Here is a 21,330-nt window from a genome sequence, read left to right on the forward strand (position 1 = left end):
CAACGCTGAGAGAACTTCGAGTAAGATGCACCATTCATCGTTCGATTACGGGTTACGGTGCACCCTGCAACAGTACTACGCTATAGGTATAATAATGACAAATACTATCGTCCGTCCTACTTTTCGAAGCGACATTCACGCTTCCGTAAATTCTTGGTTCGTGCGTCCAGAGCAAATCCTTTCCTTATCCTGGCGCGGCGGCGTTAAATTCTCGACGCTACGAATTTCAAGAGCGCAAGAGGTAAAAGGGGCGAGGAGATCCTCTTCCATTTTACTTACACGAGATCCTCTTACGACGGGGAATCAACACGTAGATCGGGGAAACGCGCGCGCGGGGCTGTAAGAAGAAAAGACATTCCACGGGTTCCCCTCTCGTGGGGCTGATCGAACGTGTACCAAGTCAACCCTATTTTCACCCCTCGAGTCACGAGGTGGTAAATCCTCGGTCCCCCGGGCGAACTTCGGTAAACATCGACGTTAACTTAGAGAAGAGGAACGGATGAATCCCGGATACGGGAGAGAGAGAGAGAGAGCAAGAGAGGAGATAATGCAGAGTTCTCGCGAGACGAAGCGAGGCGAGGTGAATCTTATCCGTGGCTGATCTGATGGGAATTAACGTGGTCGAATGTGTGGGGATACATACCGATACTTTACCACACCGCACTGGTGGTTCGCGAAAACATCCCGTCGTTGTTTTTACGATAGCGTAGTCTTGAATCGTAGATACAGCGAGAATAACGATAGCGGACTTTTGCAGGGAAGTGTTTTTGCGCGACTGATCCGATGTGAGATTGCAGTGTTCGTAGATATCTCAAAAATACGCGCGCACGTTTTTAATAGTAACAGTTTTTAATATTATATCCTTGTAGAAGACGAGAAAAATTATAAAAAATAAAACTGCATTACGATTTTTTTATAGATAGAAATTATTAATGCGCCGTATTCGGTATTTTCTAAAATTGTTTTCGAAAAATTGTTTTTTTTTTTCCTAAATAATCTTAAAACCTTTTAGGTGGTTTAGAAGAAAGAAAAATTGTTCTTTTTTATGATTATTTGAAATATTCATTTTTTGCATTATGAAAATGTGTGCATTCATCTTGCGAGGTAACAAATTTCGTTACGCCACGTAACTCTGCAATAAGTGCAGTGTAAGTTGGGAACCGTCGCCGTGAATTCACGGCGCAGCCGAGAGATGGGTAGTCATGCTCTATAAAATCTCTAGTTCCATTAATTAGGTCTCGAACTTTTTATAAGCTTGTTACATCCGATCGATGAGTGTTTACCATGATGCTGAAGTGATTCGAAGTAGTCTCAGGAATCTGTCTGACAAGTATATAAATCACTGTCTTTCTCAAGAAAGTTGCGGCTACGAAATACTTTATCTTCGTTCAACTTTATAGACGTTGATAGTGCTGTTATCTATAATATTTATGCGACGGTGGTGCGCACAAGTCAGACAAACGGGTCGCGTAAACGGTTGTATTGTTGCGGAACTTCCGTTTTATCACATGGAAATCCTTCGTGACGGCGAAATCGTTATAAACAATTAGCGAACGTCGTGGTGCACATACTTTATACCGTTGGTATTACCACGGAGACTTGTTACAATGCATCATAATGCGCTCTATTTCCCCGTGGAGCGATCACGCGATCGTTATATTTAAATGCGAACGAAACACAGTGCTTGCAGGCAGTAAAAGTTTCGAAACGCTCAAGTTCAGAAGCTTAGAAGTTAGTTTAATTTTACTATGCGGTTTCGCTCATCCGCCGCATTGTTTCAAACTATTTCAGGAATAATACTAATTACACGCGAGCAACCGTTCCGTCGCGTTACATCATGCGGTATCTGTTAGTAATTCTCTTGACTCTCTCCTCTCTTACGTACCACAAAGAGAGCCTCAGTAGAGAGTTCTATTTCGCTTTGGAGACTATCATCTTAAAAGTGGTTACTTCTGACGTTATCAGAGAGGTTCCAATTTTCTGCAATTCACTTATGTCGATTAATCAGTAGAACTTGTACTTATTACATATTTATTAGATTTTGCATCTAATTGAAATATTTCAATATATCAATTCGCACTTTGCTAAATAATTTCTAGATAGATATTAATTAAGACTAATATTTAGTTACGGAAAATTATTGGCTAAAGTTCAATTTAGAAAACGAACCATCTTTGAATATATCTAATTTAATTTTACAACTTATATGTAATTTTCATTAAATTTGATTCATTGATGTGTAACATAGATAGCTTAATTAAATTCAATTTAATACTGTTTTACACTTCTCTCTGTTCTTAATATATATTCTGATTAAAATTTATCATGTTATCATCAGCAATCGTTATTTTGACGAGCATTATGAAACTGGAACAGATTTCATAACCAATGCTCCTTGCTTTAGTCTTCATCCTATCTGTAGTTTTGTTATCGTTTTACTCTTTACCTTTTTTCCGAAAAAATAACCTTCTCCTTCTTCTTCTTTTTCTTCTTTTTGTCCTCTTTATCCCTTCAGATGGATTTCTGATCCAGATGAATTACAGTTATCGTGGCCTAGAATGGTTAAAACCAGATTTTTGCGCTTCTCCGGGGACTCTAGAAAGATAAAAAGTTTTCCAACAAGAGGTATTTTAAATTATTAAAAAAATTCATTTTTTTTGTAAGAAAGCTGTGATATTTTTATTCGAATTCCAAATACAGACTGTGAGGTTATGTTTTAAAAACGATATCCGCCAAATGGCCGTCTTGGCTTTTCTTACAAATGGTCATCCTTTTGACGAAATTTGTCATCACATTTTCACACATTTCAGGCTTAATTTTACGAACAACCGATCTAATGTTATTTTTAAGTACTTGAATCGAAGGCGGAGCATTAGTGTAGATCTTATCCTTCACGTAATCCCAAAGGAAAAAGTTTAATGATTTTGAAGTTTAATTAAATCGAAATGTGCGAAAATGTGATGACAAATTTCGTCAGAAGGATGACCATTTGTAAGAAAAGTCAAGGCGGCCATTTGGCGGATATCGTTTTTAAAACATAATCTCACAGTCTGTATTTGGAATTGGAATAAAGATATCACAGCTTTTTTGCAAAAAAAATGCGTTTTTTTAATAATTCAAAATACTATCTCTTGTTGGAAAACCCTTTACAATTTTTAATTATCCAAAATTTCTGATTCTCTGTGAAGGCTGTGAAGCCTCTGCTGAGATTGTTTATTCTCAATCCAATAATCTTCGCAAAAAGGAACAGTCCTGTTTTTTCGTTTCTACAAATATAACGCGCATGCGGGCGCGTGAGATTGATCGCGAACGAGCCATGTGTCCAATGTATGTGCTCATAAACCATGCAACGAGAGATTCATCCGTCCATGACGAATTACACCCTCCTTTCTCCCTCCGACCTTTCCTACCTTGTTTCCTGTAGATGTATAGAAAAGTACCGGAAATCAGTTTCTCTCTCTTCTCTCTCTCTCTCTACGATACATCGGGGAAAGGAAGAGAAGGGGTATTAAAACACCATGTTGATAGATCGATATTGCAGGAGCGATTTTGCAGGAAGTATAACGAAGACGTATAAATTCGAATTCGTTAGTCTTTATTCGGTTTTTATGACGTTCCTTCGACAGAGAATGGAAATTGAGTTTTTCATGCTCCTCGTTCAACTTCCTCGAATGAAATACCGATATCATCCGTCATTACCAAGTGACACCTGGAATTGATACAGTCAGCCTTGATGTGAAGCAATTGTTCATAACGACGAACTCGGATGAATAGCGCGCTAACAAGGAACGCAGGTACGAATTTAATAACTTGAAATTATTTATGCAGCACTTACTTGGAACTTTATCACTAATCTTTATACGTGATCTCACGTTCATGTATACGAGTTAAATAATAAATGAGTTAAATAATAGTTTAATAAGAGTTAAAATTAACTCTTGTTAAAAAAATATTTATATTATTTAACGACTATTATTTCAGAAATTTTATTTCAGAAATTTGCGTCAAATCACTAGGATTGTTAGAGATTTGATCTCGAAGCTTATTGTTTATATAGAGTAGCGTTAGCTCAACTTGTTTAAACGCGAAAATCCAACCGCGAAACGGTTTCTCTCGTGCAAGCAACGAAGATAATAATCGCGATACGCAGCTTTAACGTACGAAGAGTTGGGATTGAGTAAGCTTAAAAATATTATCCCCCAAGATGCGGCGATAAAAGGTGAAAATTGAATTCCATGCTCTCTCTCTCTCGGCTTAATTTTATTGTTGGTATCATGTGGATGCCATACGGCGTTTAAAGCTGGTCATTTTAATTGCCGCATTAGGAGCGTCGGGTCCGACAAGAGATCGTGATAAGAGAAAAAGCGAGAAAAGTGGTACCACGGCGAATGTAGGTGATGTTGTAACGTGCGACTATTTCACGGTAATACTCGACTGTGTGTCGGGTTGCCGAAGCAATTTCACTTTGAGGTATTTCAAATCGCCAGGACTTCTCCTATCCGAGAGACGTTCCTTTCCCGTATGCGGGTGGGCGCAATGTCGCGTCCGGAAATGAAATCCTTCCGAAACTGGTTGATGCAAGCGGATCTGACCAGCTTGGAAACTGCCGTCATCGGTTCTATCTAAAAGCGCACATCCGACTAACCGCGAAAGTATATCGTTCTCGCCGCATCCGGTGTCTCGCTATTATTGTTTCGCCGTAACATAGAAATCCGTCGCGTCCGGAGCACGCGACGTTCATTAGTTGGATTGAACGTTAGCGGAAAACGGAAAGTACGATTGTACTCGAGGTACATCGAGGACGAAATCCTTCTCTCGCCGTAATAAACAGTATCGCTGAGATTTCAATTTCGAGTCAATAATGATTCGGTTTCCCCCTCAGTGCACGACAATACCACGTACATGTCTGCGACGCATACTTGGTTGGCAAAAGGAGAGACGTTGATTGTGTTCCACTTTATCCTAATAGCGACGCGGTGGAGAGTCTACATGCTTCCCGAAACGTGCGATAGTGTAAAAGCGATATGGAGCTACGGGATATTTACGCTCATAGAACTTCAAAGAGCATAATGGCACGTGCGCTGACCCGTTTGCCTCAATAACCACATCTGATACGCGTTACCTTGAGATTTAATTCTGCTCCGACGTAGCGAATGTGACGATCTCACGATCGCAATCACTGCGAATTCTGTATCAAATACAGTTCGACCATGTACAGAGAATATACACGGGAAGAATAGTTTTGCTGAAGTATCTAAAATTTTATATAGATATATACAAATCTGAAAATATATAATTTTGTTGATCTATCAAAATAATTATGTAGAATGTTTAATCTGGTTGCTAGAATGTCAAAACATTTTATAGCATCGCTCATTATTTAAGATTCCAACAAAATTATTTTCAAATCTATATATCTAGTTAAATTTTTAGATACTTTAGCAAAATTGTTCTTTCTATATAAAATTTTAAAAAAATCGACAAAACATAAATTCAGAAAGAATTATAAAAATTACAGAATTATTTATTACAGAAAGAATTGATGGAACTAACTGTTTTTGATCAATTGTTTGTTATTGTTGGATTCGTGCAAAATAAAACCTTTTTACGATCTAAAAGAAAAGCGGATATGTAATGCAAGGCGGAACGAATTTAAATAAAATTTAAACAAACGAACCAACTAAAATTATACATTATATAATACAAAACTCATATAATAAGAATTAAGCAGATCAAGGATTATTAAACGAAGCTCCCAGAACTGGAATAAATTATTTCAAAGCACGTTCACAAAGCGTATTTTTTGTATTATATTATTCAAACACTAAAACAGTCATCAATTAAAAAATTAATTAGAAGATGAAATAAGCATTAAAATTCTCTTTTTAAAAAAATCGTCTTTATATTCGCAAAACTCAGAGCACCGTGCGTGTGTGAACACAAAAAAATTATTAAGTAATATACATAAAATTGTGCATGCATGATAATTTATATTAAAAATACAAAGGATTATTTCGCGTTTCAAAATATATTAGAGGTTTAAACAATGCTTTTGTCGCGTTACGAGAGAACGTCGACAACGAGAGGATTGATGGTTCCCGCCGGGTAGACACAATTTGCATTTTTGTTCCCGGTCTCGCCACACCTTCATCTTCGTATCCAAATATCATGGCGCTTCGTGGAGCGTTTTCGATGCAATTCGCGCGAAAGAATACCAGCGTGGCTGAAGACACAGCTCGGAAAATTGCGGGATAGAATGAGGAGTAGGCTACCGCTCTTCATTTTCCGATATCATCCCTTCTCGTCTCTTCAGAATATTGCTTTTTCTTTTTTTCTCCTCGATGCATTAAAGTAGTTGCAAAACCAACGTCTCTATCATTCCGAGATGGATTTTGTCGTTCTACCATGGCTAAAGTTATTTTTTCAGCACCAGAATATTGGAAACGTTCGTTACAGCGTAATTAAAACTTGGTTAAAGCGATAAATATTATTCAAGGAAGTCGTTCACAGTTATAGAAGCGGATTTTATTTAGGAACCGAGCTCATTGTGAATTCATAACAATCCACAGCGACTAATCAAGGATTTTTCGAGTAAAATCCTATTATTATGCAAGTTCGAATGGTTCCAATTTTGTTGTTGTGTACATAATTTCGAATTGTTAATTACACATATTTGACGTAGAAGTGAAAATATCGAAATTGTTTTTTTTTTTTTTGTTTTTATTTTATCTCATATTTATCAGACTGTGAAAAAAGATTTTTCTGGCTGATTCAATTTCCTTAACAGTTTGTAAACCGAGTTTGCATCGAACGCTTTATTCATTTACTACATCCTCTTGAAAGTGAATAGGATTACAACGGCGGATGAAATTACATTGAAACGCGGTAATGACTCTTCATTTCCTAGTGTCTCTTTGTTTCTGGCACAGGATTATGAGGTACGTTACATTTTTCACTTTGTTCGATTTTTGTTCCGTGCTGCAAACAACGAACGAAACAAGTTTGACTGTGTCTGTCGTATGGTCTATCGGACATTCGATCATCCAGGAAAAGCGAAAGGTGAGGAGATTTATGTTGAATATGCCAGATGAGATGCATTTGGCGAAGTGTGCTCTTTTATGCAACTGCATTTTAATTATATTTAATTCTATGATAACGTGAGTTATTAATTCTACGATTCCGTGATTTTGCCAGTAAAATGATTGCAGGAGGAGTTTATTTTTATTATTACGTAGGACGCGAACTATTCTATTTTATCGCATATTCGAAATATCATTCGTTCGTTACGCATTACAGAGGTATATTTTTTGCACCGAAAAGATGCAGGCGCATTTGATTTATTTCTTTGCGCGCTACAACCGGCGGAATTTTCACGCTCTGAGATAAACCAGTAACGTTATACGAACACGTATCGATCCGCCTCCCGCTACAATGCATAAAAAGGTACGTCGTCGCAGTCTGTCTCATGCATCATATGCGTCCCTGCAGCTTTAGATGTCGATACGTTTTCATGTTTCGTTTCAAATCCTTCTATTCATTCGAGAGCGGATGGAAATGTGGAAGCGAGTCGCATCTCGTTTTCCGACTTTTTATTTGATACTGAGTATTCACCGAAATATAGCAGATTTAGTAGTAAAACAGAATTTATTATTGCTTAACGAATCTGTTCCATAATAATATAATTACGATTTTGTTTAGCATTGGAAATTAACTGAACATGCTCTCATATATATACATATATAACGAATAAAATGTAAATACATTGTATGAGATCTGATTTCTTAATTCACGTGAACTTTAATGAAATTTTAATCTGAAGCTTAATTAACAAGGTGTAATTATAAAAACGTTACAAATTTTGTTTATTAATTATTTTAATGCTGTTTCGTTAAAGTTATAAAATTGCAAAGGTGGCATGCGGGCGTTCATTCAATAATTGTACTGCTATATCGAAAATTGAGAAGCAAAAAGTGATGCTATTCAATTAATGTTTCATTAAGAGGAACAATTAACTTTATATTTATTAAACATATATAATCTTATTATTGATTCTTATATCTTGGCTAATGTCATGTCGATATTGGCAATAAATAGGTACAATCGATAGTAGTTATTTTTTTTTTAGAAACAAGAGACGACAAAGAGATTGCAATTATTTTATGAATATATGGCGGACTAATATAATCTCTCATTACTATGTAACAAATGAACAATGAAACGTTTTCTTTAACGTGAACGGATGTTGGTTGATAAGCCGTTTCTGTTCGACTTTATGCCTTCTTCGGTGGCTTGATTTGGCGGGCGAAGACGAGAGTCCTAGGCGAGGGTAGACAATCAGCTTATTTCGAGCTTACTTGCGTAAAATTTCTCTTTATTCCAATACTACAACCTAAGAATGAAACCTAGAGAGCCTTGACGTTTACTTGTCTTCTTTTTTAACATCTCCGTGTTCGCTAAGCTAAAAGTTAAGTACAGGCTGCCCGCTTTTATAAAAATCAATTTTTCCACTTGCAATATATTACGTGGAAGTGAAATATCTCGAAAAATATAATTCAGTTGCATATTATCACTCGGTATCAGAATTTCTTTTGATGTCCGTAAATTGCAGCACTAAATACGTTTGAAAGATGTCGTTTAAATATCAGAATAAGTAATGGAAAGGGGAATGATACTCAGTCCTGTGCCTAATAAGATGCTATAATTATAGCTCTCGAACGCGCAATGCACTCTTGCATGATTTCTCGGATACTGGGTGCAGCATCACGTAATTCTTCAGCGCATAATGAGATTAAATGTCTGACGTCAAGATAAAAATATCGATCATAAAACAATTTCATTTCCTTCTACCTTTCTCCCTGGACACATAAATTACTCCTCTTGACTTTTCGTAAATTCTTCGCGATATTTATAAAAATAGCTCTTCGTGAATAAAAATATATCGGACTTCCCGGATATCGAATTTCCGGGATAATGGAATGATCCCGCTTGGTAACTACATTGTCATGTAAACATTGGAGCGAAAAAAGAATAATCTATTTCTATAAAGATAAATCTTATATCACGTGAAATTTTCTGCGCTCGGAGACGGATATCTTCATTTGGTGCGACGCAATTTAGCATTGTTCACATGGCAAATAGGCTGAAAAGCATTAAGAACTTGGAGAATTACATGCCTCATTTACCGTGATCAGCCTTAAAAGTTACGCGTCTGGCATCGGGCTGACTCATTTGCGCAATTGCACTTATCGTGAATGCGAGGTAACGGAGGTGGTGCGTCTCGTAAAGCATAATACGGGGTGCTTGCGAGGCGCTCTTTAGAAATCGGCTAAATGACGCGACGAGGAAAGTGCATTTTTGCCCTCCATAATATTCATACACTACGGCAACGTTGTTCCGAGAATATCGCGTGCATCTCGCGGATAGCGTTTGGGATTCTGGACAGCAAGAGAGTGCCGGTGCACAACCCTCGTATCGCCTGGCAGATATGTACATAAAACCTGGCGAGATTGTCGTCGTAGCTTTCCACGTAGCGCGGCCGTTGCATCCCTTTTGTCGCGCACGGTTACTCCGGATTTTTTCGCGAACAAAAGTCGCCTGATATAAATTCATGTTGTACTTTTGGAAATTACAAGCAATGCGGAGCGAAAGAGGGGAACTCCTATCAAGTCATTCTCCGCGGGGCATTTTGTCTCGTTAACGTAGAGATGAGTTACGCAACGCAATTCCGAAGTGAATCTCTAGAGGGTTTCTCTATTCAGTTCTCTCAATCAGCAACAGATTAGATCATCCCGTTTTTATTGTGCAATATGAGCTGGGCTGAGACTTGTTAAGTGAAAAGAGGTCTAGTTCTCTAGTTCTCTTCGTTGTTGACGAATAAGCGTCGTATTGTAGTATATACACAAATCTGGATCTGTAGATGCTGAATTATTCGATCGATCTGCTTACGAATATTTTAGGAAGTTTCCAGTAGAGTTTTTGCACGTTCGAATTCGGCTGGCTATTAGATCTGTAATGCGCTTTAAACTTCATAGAATAAAATATAATTTTATTGTTCATGATTTCAAGAAAATGTTCGACATTTGCGACTTGCATAATAATTTTATATACGTCGGCTTCCATGTAATGAACTTTAAATTGAGTCTTAGGCTATTTAATGTTTCACGGCTGCGGCAAGTCGGAATTTGAAATTGGATGAAGTTTAATTTAACACTTATTTTATGAAGATTGACTTCAAATGTATTAAGAATTTATTTATACTTTTCTTGCAGCTCGTCGACTGAACGAGTACATTCGCCACTACGAAACGCTGTCATATCCTGTCGAGGAAGTCCATCGAAGTCACCTGAGGGCGAAGAGGTCGATCAACCGCGACAGTACCGTGACGTTAAAGTTTCGCGCGCACGGCAAGGACTTCCACATTCGATTAAAGCGGGACTCGACCACCTTTAGCAACAATTTAATTATTGAAGGCTCTACGGGGGAGAGACAGTACAACTCCGACGTCTCTCACGTTTATCAGGGCAACCTAGTCGGTATGTTTTATGATATATCTTTACGAGACATTTTCGATAAACCGCGTTTTCCTTTAATTATTCATTAAATCTGTTTCTGGGTGCAATTAAGGAGACTAGTGTAATTAAACATAATTCGAAGTTTGATACGTAAATAACACAATTCGTATAATGTTATGAATATTATGAAATTATGCAATCCCATTCTCTTATTTGATTATGTATGAAGCTTCCAAGAACGTGCTTGATTTGATATTATTATTTTAATGAAATAGAATCAAGATTGACTGCTTGCAATTTCTGATTTGATATTTTTGTAAATTTAACATTGCGATTTTATTTTTGTTTGACCTTTCGAAATAGATCGTACGTCCGACCGTTCGACATTACATTATATTCGTCGTATACATTATCATCGATTGATGCTAAAATTGTACATTACCTGATTAATTTTTTTTGTTTTTCTTCTATTCAGTAACTTCTATAACATATTTCTTAACACGATGTTCCTCAGCTATTTCTATAATATCTGTCGTCAGAATCTATTCAGAGATTCGTGTATGTACTATAATGTGATAGAGATCTGCAACTTAAACAGTATCTACATTGACGCACACAACACAACATACACTTTGCCAAATATAGACTTGTAGATTATGACATCAAGTCTGCAATCTTCTTGGTGCCCTATATATTTGCATAAATGATGCTTGCAATGTAAAGTTACACGAAATCGATCGGCAACGATCGTTCGAGCTTTCTTCTCGCGAGAGGGTCACGTAGACGGCGACATAAAATTGTATGAGTGTCTGTGTTTATACTCGTAGTCGCAACATCCTCTGAAAATATTTATTTCGGGAGAAATAGAGGCATTTCTTTCTGCAAAAGTAATAAAACGATTGTACATATGTATGCCAAAGGGAAGTGAAGGCTAAGAGGATTCGGAGTAAATATAGAAACGCTGATTTTAGAAATTATAAATTTTAACATTTAAATATTTATTTGCGACTATAACATTTATAATATCATTAATTTTGTAATAGTACAGGAAAAAAATGAAAATTTAGTAGGATATTGCAGGTGGATATAACATAGAAAACTTTTTTTTCCATTGGAAATATAAATTGAAGTATAAAACAGAGTGTTTACTGTCCGGAAAAAATTTAGAAAACCTGGAATTTTAGGAGATTTCTTTTTTATGTTTGAAAATATATCAGGGATTTTCATGGAATTTTACTCGGCACTCGGGGACATTTTTGAAATTTTACTTTTAAATTTAAATTCTATTTCTGTCTGAAAATCTTGTTTCTTTGATTTTTTTTGATAATGCAAAATGTCAGCTAGTAATAAATCAGCTAGTAATAAATATATCATATACGTCCGTGTATATTTACGTACATTTTTGTATATCGTGAGTTTGTCTAACAAAAATTTGAATAATAATAGAAGACAACATTCAATTGAAGACAGTAGCTCACTACTGTATTGTAATGAATCTTCTCTATAGATTTTGTGACTCCAATTGTAGAAAATGATAAATATAGTCTCGTGGAATTTTTGTCTTTCACTAATTTTTAATATACAGTTTGTTTGTGTTGCTTGCACTCCAATTTATATCAAAATTGCATAGTAACAATTCTCTAATTTTACCTGAAACTTGAATAAAAATACCTAAAAGATCCGAAAATACTAGGAAATTTTTATCAGATTTCAGTGAATCCCTTTGTTTAATAATGTACTTACTTAACAAAAAATTATCAATTTTGATGATTTAAGCGATATTATTTTTATGCCAAGCGAAAATTAATTTTGGCAAAATCTCGACGTAACACGTAGAATTCCCAAAATATTTATTATTCTAAAGTTGCAATGAAATATGAAATCAAATATATCTCAGATGAAGGAAAGCCGTCTTCAAATCCATCTCAGAATATGTTACTGAAATTTAACGTTATCCTTACAAGACATCCTGCACATTCAAAGAACTTTCGTCAAAATAAACTAAATTTAATAGAAGTAGAATGCTTTCAACTGTACAAACAAAGAACCATACTTAAATGTAACCGCGACACATTCAGTGGTCTGTCCAACCTCCGCATTCGTTTTGTCGTCGGTATATATTCTGGTTGCAATCTGCAACATGCATCCTCGACGAGGCGGTACTATTTCTTTGTATCACTTCCGCAACATTTCCCGATGCCAGGTGTGACACGCAAAAGTGCGTGTCAGCGTAGATACCAGGTGGGACTTTTATTTTCATTCTAATGATTTATGGGAGCAACGGATTATGAATCAAATGGAAAACGGTTTATCTATCATATTATAATTTTCTGCAACCTGTCCCGATTTCCTTTCGATAATGCCACGAAAGTTATATCTTAATTTAGAGATTGAAGAAATTTTAAGTCGTTGATTTAGTCGATAAAGACTTTGTCACTATTGTTAACAAGTTATTCGAAGTACGCTTCTCAAGCCTATGAAAAGCTTTTATGATTAAACAAAAGAAGTTTAAATGTATCTTACATACTTCAAATTTTTTGGTGAAAAAAAAAAATAGAAAAATGTATCTTGTTACATGACTTTAATTTAAATTTTAAAAAATATTGAAGATTATTTTTTAAATTAGTTTTTTAGATAACTTTGAAAATTTATTTGAACAATTTTTTTTTCCCCTTTATCATAAAAGAAGTCTCTATAGATATTATATGATAAACTATAACACTTTAACAAATTCTTGATTTAATATTTTTGCATATTTAAAACTTTAAAGAACAATGTCAGTTCTAGAAAATATGTGTGCATAAGCGCGAAGAAGAACTCTAAACTGACGTTAGAGACCGTCTGAAATGTTTTTCGTATTGGAAGCAAAAGATTTCCTTTATTCTTGCAACAAAAGGAATTTTGAATTGTGATAAGCTCGGCTGTGCGGGCGACTTTACTTTCCTGCGATCTATTATCTAAAGAGAAAAAGGATATGCGCGAAACGCTTTCTAAATATTCTTTCTATTATTATCATCTACTATCTGCTATCTGCAATATGTTGAGATTTTATTCTGCGATTTTAATGATTCAATACTTACTATCTTTTCACGTTGGACGTGTTAGTCCAACGAAAATGTGTTGCAAAATATTTTCTATGCGTAATACGACGGAGATACGATTCCAACATTTCCTTAGAGTCAAATATATTTTTGTTGACAAACGCAGCTCCTTTGCACAAAGAAAAATAAAATATTCATTGCACGTTTTATTGAAGAAATTCTCAAATCGGATGATATAACTGTGGAATCCGAATTTTTGAATTTTATAGATGATTGATAAAAAGGCATTTCTTTTTCCCGTTATATTATTTCTTTTGGAATATTAATTTTACAATATCACAACGTCAAATATTAATTTCATAATATCATTTATTTTGGAAAGTGGTTTTATGACATAATTGTAAAAACCACACCACCATTTTTTTAAATCTTTTCATTATTTTATAAAATAATGTTTTTTATAATTTTCATTGAAGAACATTTTAATGGAACTGGAATGCAATAGGTTGAAGGTGGCAATAAATAAATTTTTAATATGTTCCGTTGATCACGAAAGAGTTAAAAATTTACTCATATTAGAGAATTAATTAAAAAGAATATCTAGTGATTATGTGTCAAAATGCAGGATCAACATTTATAAGTTACAAGTAGAAAAAGTTTTATAAAAGATTTTGATTGGAAATTATTAGGCAAATTGATTGATACAAGCAAATAACAAAATCTTCTTTGTTATTTTTAAATAAACGTTAATAAGTATTTTATATTAAAAATAAAACTATTTAAATTGAATCAAGTTAAATTTTATATAGTTTTTATTATTGAACCATCATATCAGGCATGCAGAGTAACTGCTACAGAATTTTTTTTAATTCTAGATGAGAAAATTGGCACAGACCATCTGTATATGAAATATTCCATTACTACAGAGAACACTAAATTTACATTCTGCGTACACCAAATTTACATATTTATACGTTCTTCTACGTTATAATTAAATCAAGTTTCTATTTTAGTCTGTTTAATTTTTAAAATTTTTTATCCTCGTGGAAAGATAAAAATATACGCGCTATTAATTTTCCTACGTGCATCTCGGTTAAACGTATAAATTAGATAGCTAGACAGCAAGAGCAAGTTGCTGCGTAAGCCGGTAGTTTCTGGTGCAGAAAGTTTTACCGAGAGACGAAGTTTATACCGTCGATACTTTTTCAAGCAAAGCGAGAGTCACATACGTTCGAATGTGATTTCTTACTTACATTTATCCAAATATCCATGTTACTTTTATAATTTTTTTTTCCTTTTAATCGTGTCAAAGGAAGAAAAAATAAAAATTGAAATATTTTTCCAAAAAATTAAATCCATAAAATAGAAATCTATATGTTGCACACAAATATTGTATCTGAATTCGCTATACTTTAAACCAAATGAAAATGTGCTCTTAAAAATTTATCGCCACGATTAATATGATAAAATTTTTTAGATATTCTCGTTGTCGCGCATCTGATCAGAAATATATCTTTTGCTTTCAGGCGAACCTGGTAGCCACGTGTTCGGAAGTGTTAGTGATGGAGTCTTCCACGGGAAGATAGTATCACCGAAAAGTGGTGCGTGGTACGTGGAAAGGGCGCATTACTATTTTCCGCCACATGAGATAAACGAGACATTGCATTCTTTGATCTATCATGAGAATGATGTCGGTGATCCGTACTTGGACGTTCGACAAGGTAAGATAACAAAAACAAAATTCTCTTTTTTTTATCGATGTTAACTCTTCAGGCGCATATATACTGCTTATGCATTAATTCGCGAATATTACGATTTATTTAGCAGAGAAACGACTTTTAGCTTCAAGCGATTTATTATAAATTTTCAATATTGAAATATTCGACATTATCCTTTTATCGCTGGTTTATTTCATACTTTCAACAATATATTTTTCAACAATGTATTTCTATTATAAAATATTTAGTTTTAATGAAGGAAAAAATTATTTAAATGTACAACTAACAAAAAACGAAATATTTTAATTTTTAAATAATATCTCTTTAAATATAAAAAAATATCACAAAATATATCGAAAGAAGAATTTTGCCGAAGTATCTAAAAATTCAGCTAGACACAAATCTGAACATAATTTTGTTGGACAATGAAAATAATTACGTGGGAATCTCGAGCATGATGAGCATTGCTGCAAAAAGTGTTAACGTTCTAATAATTAGTTCGAGCATTTTATATGATTATTTTAGCAGTACAAAATTATTTTCAGATCTGTTTATAGCTAAATTTTTAAATATTTTTCACTAAACTTATCCTCTCTGTGTATCATATGATTTAACTTTTGTGAGATTATACCATGATGATTTATAAATATTTTTGCAATTTGTGGAGAAAATTTGCAATGTAAATAAATATTCAATGTAAATAACTTTCCACACTTTACAAGCTTTTGATTAGTTTATATATATATATATATATATGTATATTATTTATATTTATATTTACAAACGATAATACAACTGTATGTTGAACTCGAGTAATGAAAGTTTGTTTAATATCTGATTGAAACAACTTTATGATTTCGAACAAAGCTGCCAACTTCATTATGCACACGAAGAAGCAGCGTGTACCTAATATGTGTTCGAAGAAAATGATAAATTTAGATTGGAAACGATTTAGTTAACTACCGGTTGTGATAATAATTGTTATGTCCGTCGTGCATGAAAGATTTACTAATTATAAGGCAGCCGTGTGTCTGAGAACATTTTTAAACGTTCGTTTGGACATGTTCTTCGATGTAACAGCCTTGAAGTGGCGCCTCACGACATCATGTACCTGCACCTTCCACCCTTTTGTCACGCGATGCCTATCTTCTATTCTCTTCTCGGAACATCATTCGCTTCCATTCTTTACTACAATCCTTTAGCAGTCGTGTTTAAAAACACGTCCATAAGTCAGAATCAAATCACTCGCCTTAATGGAAAGGTCGATTGATTGGTAGAATAATTGTAATAAGGTTTCTTCATACACCTCTTAATTAGCTTTTTGCTGCATTCTGAGGATAAAAACAAACTTATATGTCATAATTTGGTTATTATTTACATTGATTTATTAAAATACATTCCAGCATTTTTCAATTCGCGACACATTAAATAACGAGCTAAATTTGTCGAGGTACATCATTAACACGATTCAGCATAAATCTTTTATCAGATAACATGACATTTATATCGGTTATGTTGAAGTATTCAAAAGTATAGCTAGATACTTTTGTCAGCTTATTAAAACAATTAGATATATAGGACATTCAAACTACTCGCTAGAATATCAAAACTTTTTGTAGCATTATTCAGCATGCATGTAATTATTTTAATAGTCCAACAAAATTATTTTTAGATATCTAACTTTCTTAACTTTTTCAGATACTTCAGCAAAATTGTTCTTTTTGTACAAAAATAAAAAGTAAAGTTCTAAACTTTTTATTTTTTATTTTATCATTTTAAAAATGATTTTATTACAATGATGAGAGATTATATATAATTATTTTGGTTAAAATGAGAATACACACACAATATATTAAGTTAGATATTTTTTTACAATTTTTAAAACATTTTTTATTTTGCGCTCTATATTCGTTTTTTTTTTCTTTAATTTTAAAATTTATTTTAGATATAAATTTTTATTGATTTCTAAAATTTTTCGCTTTTTACTTTCCTTACAATTTTCGTAGCACATTTTAAGCACATCCTTTGCAGCACACTAGTTGAATAACCCTAACATATTTTACTGTTATAAAGTCTCTCCGGCAATAAAAACATATTACAATATATTTGAGAATAAAATTTCCACTTAAGCGAATTATTTTTAGGATTTGTTAAAGAATTAGCCAATTCGGACGGAATTGGCTAATTCTAAACTTTCGGTATTCCTTTGTGTATACGCTATCGAGAAACGAAATAGCGACCAGCGTAAGATTGCGTCGTTTAAAGCGTAGATATGGATATCGGAAAGTCCACAGTACGAATTCCATGCTCATTTAGAGTATTATCATTAGGAAGGAAAGTAGTTTATTTGGATAGGTGCGCGCGGATGGAATCGCCGGGAGTGCAGTCTCGTTCTGAATCTGGCATAGTCAGCGTGACTGCTACATAGACGACTAGCGAATTTCGAGCTGCGCAATCCACCGTCATCACTGTACTGGTAGCAGTAGCATAAACGGCCAACGTTGAAATAAACAGACCGGTGCATTACGTGTAATATTTATCGCGCCGCCCGTTCATGCATGCTGCGTGGACCGAATCTCACCGTCTCGCTGTGTTTGCTCTCCGGGAACACGTCTGATGTTATGAGTTTGCTACATTTATTGGAGCATTGCATAAGGCACGATAACGCTAAGGTGAGCAGAGTGGAGTAGGGTGAAATGTATTTCACATTCTAGGTCCAAACTCTCTCGGAGTATGATGCATTATTAGACATGATAGATAATATTAGACACTAACGTGGGAAGATACGAAGAAAGAGATAGCTACGCTGGAAAAATTTCCTAAATCTAAGTAATAAATAGTACTAAATAGTACTAAAAATAAGTAAACATTTTCTTATTGCAAATAAATAACTACTACGTAAACGTGTATTATTTATTACTTTCTTTTTTTGAATAAATTTATTTGCAGTAAAGAAATGTTTACTTAATACTATTCAAGAAAATATTACTTAGATTTAGGAATTTTTTTTCTAGTGTATAAAGTAAATCTAGTTGTAAGCTATAGCATCAATAAATGTAGTTTAAATAAAAAATATTCAAGAGTCAAGATTTATGAAAAAAGTTGAATTTTTTTTTTTACATGAAGTAACGATTTACTCGTGAATTTTAAATGGTACAGAAATGTGTCATTCGCAACTCTGATGTTAACGAGCGAAATATGCGTGGGAAAAAAACAAGCGCGGTCAATCGGTTTCTCCCGGCGCGGCGTTTCTTTCATTTCCACCTCATGAAATATCTATTGACACTAGCACGTAGGCGTGGATAATAAACAGCAATAGTACAGACAACCAATATCGTCACGCGTGAAATGCCGAGTCATTAAAGCTCGCGGCTTACGGTTAACCAGCCAATAAAGCCGACAACCACGATTATCTCAGCTGTATCGGCAGCGATGTTATTGGTTCGTACTTATGCGAACCGACTCTGGAAGATAGATTGAGAGAATGTCTGTAAGAGATACGATATATTAATCTTAGCTCGTTAATATCGCCATTAAATACAAACCAAAAATGATATTCCCATTTTATAAACGGTAAAATTCTTTTGAGAGTATAAAAAAGTCAATAACTCTGCGTGCAATATAGGAGGAAAAATCGTTGAAATAAAAGCTTCCACTCTGCTTTCACTTGAAATGAGTTTGTTGAACTTGTATCATTTGCGGTTAAAATTACGTTTAAAAGTAGTGAAGATTAGAGAAAAAAGAAGTTAAAGAATAATTTACAATTCAATGAATTAATTTTTGTAAAAACTTGTAACTTCCAAAAATATGCAAATATCGCGAAAATACGCTGTAAATTTTAGCAAATTCTCTATATCGAGTGAAGATATTTTTTCTACGGAAAATCGGAAACCAATTCGAAATTTAGTAAGACGATTTCCGATGGGCTGGGCCGCCACGTTCTCGCATATGCAGATCATGTACCATAATACAACACCCGGGAGACCGCGACAAGGTCGCCATTAGTCGACGCATTATGTCCATATATTCGCTTCACGCAAATACCTCGAGCGTATTGTGCCAATGATTAAGCCGCGTATGTACGACTGTTTCGGTGACAACGCGACTCACGCGATGCAGATTGTATGGTACGTGACTTGGCTTCCGTATCGTTATTATTCGCTCTATATTCCCATCTAAAGACATTTTAGGATATACTTCGACCTACCTACATGAGAACTCGAAGCGCATGTATCCCATCGATGATGTAAGACTCCCACGTGGCCGTGGATGTTTCGAGTTCCACGACCAGATTCAGAATTAATGGCAATGAACTTTGCCATTAATTAGGAACCTTGCGGCGCTTCCTGGTTTACGATTCACGCTCCCAGATTTTCATCTACTGTAGTTTAGGAAGCAGAAATACCAGTGGCCTCTATTATTACCCTGCTATTTCCTGTTAGGGTCAATTCGAGCTACAAATAAATGGACATGTCTTTACCGTGCATAAAAAACCAGCGTTGATAATTAATTCTCGTTTAATAATTGATGACTAACTTTATCATAGAAATTGCTGAAGTATTTTATTGCAGTATTTTGTAGTATTTTATTACTATATATATTCCTCCGATTATTTTTATATGAATTATTGCTAGTTTTTGTCATATACTTTCACGTAATATTTCTAAATATATTTTTCCCTTTAAATTAATATTGACGATTACAACAGAGCAAAGTTTTTGATCATTCTGTTGTTTACTTTGCCAATTAATTGTTATGTCTTGAACACATGTGTTTAGACTCAAAAACAGATTTATAAAGTCCTATATGAAATGATGATTAGTTAATGATGAATTTTTCAGGTGATGGCGGTGGATGTGGTATTACTAATAGTGATGTGATAGAATGGATGGAAAGCGTGCAGAATTCTGCTGCACCGGATGAACCGCCTAAAACGGTCCCATCGTCAAATCAGAAGGAGCCAAAACCAAATGTCGCACCCTGGAACGGGGAGGCTCCTGGTCACAAATATAGTAGAGAAGCTAATGAACCTAGCCATCGCAGGCCACGAAGAGCGACTAGGTCGAAAGAAAACAACACCTGCTCGCTTTTCATCCAAACGGATCCTCTTATATGGAGGCATATCTCCGAACAGGTACGCGAAATTTGTTTTAAGCCTACAGCTTCTAAATATATCGCAAATTCATTGGAGAGATGTTCTTTTAAATTATTTTAGGCAATTTTAAATCTATACAATTTTTAGTATATCTCGAAGATACATATATATTTGTTATAATGCTTTTTTTCTTTCATTTTAATTGTATGCGAGAATATTTGAATGCAATTTATATTTTAGAGATAGAATAAGAGATATTTTTTTTATTTCTCTCTTATTTTATATTTATAATTATATCTAAACAATTTCAAAATATACGGAAAATTAATATATCTAATTAAATTAAAAAAAATTTTTATTTCGCATTTTCGCTGATGAATTTATCCTCTGAAATTAAAAGTTCAATATTTTTTCCTACATTCTATCTTTAATTTATCTAGCGATAAAAAGAAATAACATAGAAGATTGGCATTTATGATCATGTAAAAGAAATAAAGGTAGGATATCAGATTGTTAGAACGACGAAATGACCCAATTCTCGCTGGCAATTTGTAACTAGGGAATTCCAGTATTTCCTTACACAATAGAGAAATACCTCGAATACCATCCGTTCTCTTCCTATGGTCACATTCATATGCGTTTTCGTCGGCAGCACGGTCAGTGCAATTCCCTTTTGCATTTTCTCAACAAACCAGACACCATCCGCATTCCAGTGTTGTTCGCAAAAAGAATATTCCTATCCTTCTGTGCCCTATGTTCCGACTTTGATATCGCCGTACTCTTGCAGAGAGCACATTTCACAGAAAGCAATTATAATGATTTGTTTAGACAAATTTTTTCGAGCTTCTCTTTATAAAAATTTGTAGAGAGTTTTACTTAAGATAATTAACGTGAAAAGTTTAGAAAATATACATATAAAGCTTGTATATTAAATTTTAATGAACATATTTATATACATATATATA

General features: G+C 34.4%; 1 protein-coding gene across 2 annotated transcripts in view; it reads left to right on the forward strand.

Moving 5' to 3' along the window:
- Positions 1-21,330, forward strand: part of LOC108745904 (disintegrin and metalloproteinase domain-containing protein 10) — a 128,801-nt gene that overhangs the window by 102,122 nt on the left and 5,349 nt on the right. For both annotated transcript variants that reach the window (XM_018482327.1, XM_018482328.1), the window contains exons 2-4: positions 10,269-10,532; positions 15,079-15,273; positions 20,112-20,404. In XM_018482327.1, the coding sequence (XP_018337829.1) occupies positions 10,269-10,532; positions 15,079-15,273; positions 20,112-20,404 (752 nt within the window). The remainder of the gene's footprint in view (positions 1-10,268; positions 10,533-15,078; positions 15,274-20,111; positions 20,405-21,330) is intronic.

The sequence above is a fragment of the Trachymyrmex septentrionalis genome, unplaced genomic scaffold (assembly GCF_001594115.1).
Source record: "Trachymyrmex septentrionalis isolate Tsep2-gDNA-1 unplaced genomic scaffold, Tsep1.0 scaffold158, whole genome shotgun sequence".
Lineage (NCBI taxonomy): Eukaryota > Metazoa > Arthropoda > Insecta > Hymenoptera > Formicidae > Trachymyrmex > Trachymyrmex septentrionalis.